The sequence below is a fragment of the Octopus bimaculoides genome, chromosome 8 (genome assembly GCF_001194135.2).
Source record: "Octopus bimaculoides isolate UCB-OBI-ISO-001 chromosome 8, ASM119413v2, whole genome shotgun sequence".
Classification (NCBI taxonomy): domain Eukaryota; kingdom Metazoa; phylum Mollusca; class Cephalopoda; order Octopoda; family Octopodidae; genus Octopus; species Octopus bimaculoides.
The window spans coordinates 59,005,641-59,012,481 of NC_068988.1; the positions used below are offsets into that span (position 1 = coordinate 59,005,641).

A 6,841-nucleotide genomic window follows, 5' to 3' on the forward strand; every position below is an offset into this window, starting at 1 on the left:
TTTATCATGTAATTTTTTTTCAATGAATTAAGTGCCTGTCGTGTATATGTGTGTGTGTGTGTGTGTGTTTTCAAATAAGTCTTATCTGTCAAAAAGAAAATACACTTTATCGACATCGAAAGGATAAACCAAAAATATGGTTTGAGCTCGTTGAAACGAATATAAATAATAAATATTTATTTAAAATTCATTTCTGCACTATTTTACGCAATGTTGAAACAAAACCCCACCAGTCCTGACAAATATTTGTACTTATATGTACAGTCAGTTTGTTATTTTATTTAGACTGAGCAGAATTTGTTTGTTATAGCGGGTCGCTACTCAGTTGTCTGAAAATCCACTGATCACATAAAATCCACATAACCATCATTTCAGACATATTCAGCATGGTACAGTTACTGAACACAAATTACATTTTAGACCATCTGTCAAAACTTATGAAGGGACCACATTTACAGATATTGGAGTTAAGTGAAGTAGACTAGGTAACAATCATTTAAGTGTTGTCTCAGTTTAATAGTTGGTAATATGTCTATACATATTCTGCATGAAGCTGAAAACCACGTTTATAGTTTATAGCTCTCGATTTCTCATAATCCATTGAGGTATTCTAAAAAAAAAAATGAGATTTCACTTAGTTTTCTGATTAGAACATTAAAAAGTGTTTATGTGATTGTCATAATTAACGAAATATGACTTACAATGATGGCTTTACCATAATATTCAGATTTAATTGTATACTTGAACCAAGGTAAATGCCCAGTGATACGCAGATAATTCCGTAACATGGTCGTGTGATTTGTATACACCGGCAATTTATTGAATTCATTAAATATATATGTCCAATAAGGTTGCATTGTCCTCTTTTCATTTACTGGAATAAAATTGTTAATCATCAGTTTTCTTGTCAGTGGGAGACAATAAAAATATGCAAAACAATAGATAGTAGCATTCCCATAGATTTTACTTGTGAATATATGAGAAACCTTTTAGTCCTTTCCTTTGAAGAAAAAAAAACTGAGAAGAAAAATCTTTTCTATGCATCTATATCAACTGTTTTCTACTAAAACAAAGAATATTTGAAGGATTCAAAGTTAGATTCTGCGTAATTTTAAGCCCTTCCCCCTGTTTTAAATATTTTAAATTTGTAGCTCATAGGGAGTCATCATAAATACTTTAGGATAGTAACAGTAGCATATCATTTCACAAAACTCTAATACTGACTGAGAAATCAATTGTCATGTAGTTATATGATTCCAATCCATTCTCTACTTCGTACCAATCTTTAGTAATTTTTATCCCGGCGAGTGAATTTAACTAATAGACAAGACGCCAGATACTCATTGTCATCAAATATAGCAGTGGAGTATACCCAGAGGTCTTTTAATAATTTAGAGCTTCATCAAACACACAAGTCAAAAGCGTGTGTTTTATCCATTAGCAAATTAAAAGCGCTTTTTAAGATGGTATTACTAGTTAGTAGGCATGCACATGCTAACTTAGTGTGTTGATTAGAATTGCTTACGCTGAAAAGGCATTATTTTTACAAAGGAAACCTAAATAATTTGATCATGGTGTGCAGAAAAATAGCATTTGTTCATATTGAAATGTGAGCATGAGAGATTCATTAACTAGAAATTAAACATTTCAATTTATATTTTATTGTATTGTTATCGATTAAAAAAACTTTGATTTATTTTTCTAAAATGTAATTTACGCAACATAGATATATGGAGAATTTATTAACTGTATTTATAAGTTGGGTAATAAAACATAATTCAACTCGAGGTAAAAATCATTTATTTGTTATTCAATGCCTAAATTTCTGCCTTTATTTTGATACGATATAGTTTGATACTATTTCACAATCTTTGAAATTTTTTACACGAAGTGACAAGTAGATAAACCTCCTATACAATCCCAATTTGGTTTCATTTTCTAAGGATTGGAGTTAGCATGCTTTGAATATTAAACAAAAATGAAAGACGTGTACGTACCTTGATTTCTACACGACTTGTACAATTTCTTCACCATCTTCACAGGTTCAATAGCATATTCTTTATTTGTTTCTTCAAGTAAATCTGTCGGTCAAAAATATACTATAAACACTTCTGAAAGACTACAGAGCTAATGTCACCTGGAACTGATAAATTATATACTTCATGGCATTTGACACTCTAAATGTTCATTTTGCGTAATTTATATAGTACTTTCAGACACCCGTGAATTCGCTGGAGCAAAGAAATTCTTAAAATCGTATCACCAAATTATGTCCATCATTCAGTGACAACAACAAAGAATCTATATACATCTATTTTCTATGTTTTTAACCTTTCGAAATTATTTGAAGAAATACGCTTTGGATTGCAAATGAAAGCATGAGTTATTCACGATAAAATGTTTTGATGAATAACACCTGCCAAATCGCGGAGTTGTCTCATATATCATTACCATTTGATCTTCCCCAAAGCTTATTATAGCTGCAAGTAAGACGTGATGTCAATTAAATAACCGGTGACTACACTTACCCCATATAATTGTATTTTCAACTGTTTTTTTCTACACAGATATGTACCGATTCTGATGTCAGTAATCAGAGAACTTCTTTCAAAGTACTGCAATAATTTATGAATTACACAGGTGTTCATTAAATACCAGAGTCTTCACAGATTAGAGAATGTAAGATATTATGTGTTATTCACACACTGAACTACCGAGTTAATTTTTACGTAATTTATTTGCACTACGAGTTACCTGTGATGCAGGATTCTACGGAAGCTGTTACAAATAGAGTTGTTTTGAATTGCAACAAGATTTCTGATTTTGCCTACTATTTCTCAGTTGTAATGACAACATTTTGTTTAGTGTCAGAAAGCTTGGACCGATTGCGATAAAATTATTTAATGCTTCAAACTTACATTTATTGTTTGATTACATTTTGAAAGAATACAGTATATGTAGGTATGATATAAATATAATTCATACATTTTCACATTTCTTATAATTAGAAATGGTTATGTAGTTCTGAACAAATAAATCTATGGATCTTATTAGAGATAGAATATATGATGTGATCTAAATTTAAAAGACTTGCGTAACGATAACCCTACAGAATATCAGGGTATACTACAAACTTAACCGTCGTGGTAAAACTGCTGAAAATTTCAGATTTTATAGACGTTTTATAAAAAAATATTAACATATGATTCTAGGATAATATAACGCAGAGAGATATGGAAAACATTGAAATTCAAATATACATCTTGAATATATTAAGACACACCGACAGAAGTTTAGTTACATCATGCAGAATAATATTATTTATAAACGTTGGTACAAGAACAACAATTTCAAGGGAGGATTACGATATTTACAGCGATCCCATTGATCAATTGGTTCTTATTTAATCGACCATGTGAAAAGCAAAGACGACCTCTGCGCAATTTGAGCGTAAAAATGGGCGAAATTCCGTAAAGTATTTTGTTCGGAGAGCTAAAGTTTCTGCCAACTCGCCCGATCAAACATAATTGCAATATTAACAATATACTGTCTGTCTACGTTCTGAGTTCCAATTACGTCGCGGTCGACTTTGCCTTTCATCCTTTCGGGGTCGATAAATTAAGTACCAGTTGCGTACTGGTGTCGATCTAATCGACTGGCCACCTACACCAAAACTTCGAACCATGTGCCTAGAGTAGAAAAGAATATTAGCTTTATGCCACTTAAATGAATGACAAAATGAAGACAAGAACAACAAATAATGTTATGCTGGATTGCCTAACATTTTGCAGTTAATGAAATAAAATATGAGTAATACTAAGCTGGAAAAGATATGTTATATTGTTAAATTCATGACAAACTGCAAACCTCTTTATGTTTTACAATTACTTTTCGATTAAGTCTTACGCTCGACATTTCCATAACAGAGTTCATCAATGCACAGAAATGCTTTATGCAGACTGTTTTTCAAACCCTGAACTAAATGAAAATCTGATAATGAACTAAATCTTATAATGTAATGTTATACAACTATTCAGATATAAATAACGTTAAGTAGAGACTTCCAACGAGTAAGGAATATTTTGGTTACAGATGAACAAATTAAAGTTCAATATATTTGTAGCAAAATCCCAGCATTTTTATAGATTGTATAAATCTATACATACCAATAAGTTCTACATCCGTTGCAGGTTGTATCACAGCTTTTATCTTCGATACACATCCCGCTAGATCTGGTTTCGATGAAATGTTAAATTCTGGTGGATTTTTGCAGGCATATAAGCAAAAGCTTCGACACGGCGTGATAGGTTCATTCACGTTAGGACCTGCTGAATTTCACAGAATTGGTGATTTAGTAAAAGCTTATAAATATTCAAATATACATATTATATATTAATTGTTTTATTGCTTCCTACATATTTGTTCCCCCACCCATTCTAGTTTTATATACGTCTGATTTTTCCTCGATTATATATAAAGTGTCCAGGTGGCTCTAAGTACCCTCAACTGATGATAGCGAATTGGCGACTAATGTCATTCCACATAATGTTTGCAGGCGCTTCATTTTTCCTTGAACCAAATTTGCAGTTCCATAAAAAAGACGAGATGCAAACAAACATGGGTAACCAGCAAAAAATCAAACCGGCAATCGGCGAAGGAGACTTTTTAGACGGTCCAGCCTTGACTGTCTTTTCATATCAACAGACAGAACATTCCAAACATGCCTTGCAAAATATTTTGGCAGCTGGTGGACCCACCTCAGTAAGAGAACGAGTCTAGTCTCTTTCATAGGAAACAGAAGATTGGACATTCCTAACGGCTCTTCCGTATTCTGTGGACAAAATATTTGACGTTTCACAATCTCTGAAACTAGGATAAAACTTGACGTTTTGCGGCAAATTATGACGGAGTCTTTGTAGGTATTAACCTCTTTTGCTTGACCCGTCATGGAGAACTTCCTCCTGACACATTTCTCAGATGGAGTAGTCAGCCTTTTCATGACCTCATCCCAGTTCCAGTCTATCTGAATGTTCGGTCCAAGGACATTATTTAAATTCTCTATCAGTCCAAAAGTGAGAAATGTATTGTTATGTATTGAATTAGATATGAGAAAGTAAAAACATATTTTATTTTGTGGAATATAAGCAAATTTACAACGTTATACTCTGTCAGTATTTAGAAAATAGTCTGTAGATAATATTTGCAAATAAAACAAACAACGGAGTGCATGGAAATTTTCACATTGGAATGAACGGGACAGAGCGCAATGACAGAACTTGAGAAAAATGAGAGGCAAGAAAAGCGATGTTTATTAATTTAACAATTTTGCTTTACCTGTGAAACTTGTTCCAACATTCTGATTTCCTTCATCCATATAATACCATATCATATAAAACCAACTTATAATCAAAAGACATATAAGAAAAGTGAACCTGTTTCAAAATATATATCATTATTATTTTATAAAGATATGGCAGATATAGAATATTAAAGAAGGTAAGTGTTAAATTTGAATGAAACCTAATGGAGTTTACTAGAAGTAAATATTTTACTAAGAATGGCTTATTCATGCAACATGATAATACAAATCCACATTCCCAGAAGGAAAACATTTTATACAATATCACATACTGAAACAAAATCATTCTTCACATACTCCGCTTTTATTCATATGGTTGATCATTCTAAGCCAAGCAGCCTTGAATGGACTAAAAAGAACAGCAGAAATCACTGAAGAGGCCACATGTATGACGAAAGATTTCCAGAACAAGGAAAATGAAATATGGACAATAATAAGACTAAATCTGAAGTGAAGAACGAATATATAGATACGTGTGTTTATTTGGCAAAGAATGACCGTCCATAAATAAATCAATATTGGTATTCATCTTTCAGAATATCCTGTATACATATATATATATGTCAGTGTGTATTGTGTGTGAGTGAGTACGAGTCTCTGTATTTGTGTGTGGGTATCGGGTGGCGTGTGTGTGCGTGCGAGTATGTGTATGTGTATTAGGAGTGTAAAAGTAAGGTTGCATTTCATGTAATGAGTACAGATCAGCTTCACTTCTAACCTGCATATATTCAACCATTGAAAATATGATGACTATCGTTAACAAATTGTTTCCCAAATTAAAACTAGTTTTGCGTTTCCTCGGGCAGAAAAATCAAGCTCTTTAGAAGAGAAAAATATTTCAATTGTCGTTTTCATATCCTCGTCTGTGCTACTGAATGCTTTTTCACACGTAATATGTTCGAGTGATCTGATTAAGTGAGAAACCGTAGTCATTCCCAACAATAACCTTACTAAGCAGAGGCTCCCGCCAAATGAAAATCCAATTTTAACAACCAGCTCAGATCTCGCACTAAACGTTTACTGTGCGTTAGGTGGAACACAATACATATAACTCGTAGTCAATTATTGGAGACAAGAGAAAAACTTCAGTGCGGCCATTCATTGCCCATAACTTGAACGTATCGATCGTATTTTGTTCTAAATACAATCACATCTAGCTAATAGAAAAAAAACAATACGCTACATTACAATTCAAGGCTGCATTCACCGAAGAAAAACCCCATAATGATAAATTGAATGATCCAGAAATATCCACGTCGATATCCCCACACATCAAATCTAGCACCCTCAAAGTTTTCCTCATTTAGGTCACGTGCACTCTTTACCAGTGAAAAACATTTTAAAACAAGTATTCTTTCTTCCTCTAACCTACTTAATAATTCATTCTCCAAATTGGGTGGGAGCTGACGAAAAAGAACACAAGTGCTGAAATGGTAAAATGATAATGCTAAAGATGGGGATTTTATTTTCAATGAATGAATA

General features: G+C 32.7%; 1 protein-coding gene across 1 annotated transcript in view; it reads right to left on the minus strand.

Moving 5' to 3' along the window:
- Window positions 1–6,841, minus strand: part of LOC106870929 (membrane metallo-endopeptidase-like 1) — a 68,988-nt gene that overhangs the window by 60,065 nt on the left and 2,082 nt on the right. Inside the window, exons 2-5 of the mRNA XM_014917171.2 lie at window positions 5,335–5,432; window positions 4,167–4,325; window positions 1,998–2,081; window positions 702–874 (exon numbers count right to left, since the gene is read on the minus strand). Coding sequence (XP_014772657.1) covers window positions 702–874; window positions 1,998–2,081; window positions 4,167–4,325; window positions 5,335–5,389 — 471 coding nt within the window. The 5' untranslated portion in view covers window positions 5,390–5,432. The remainder of the gene's footprint in view (window positions 1–701; window positions 875–1,997; window positions 2,082–4,166; window positions 4,326–5,334; window positions 5,433–6,841) is intronic.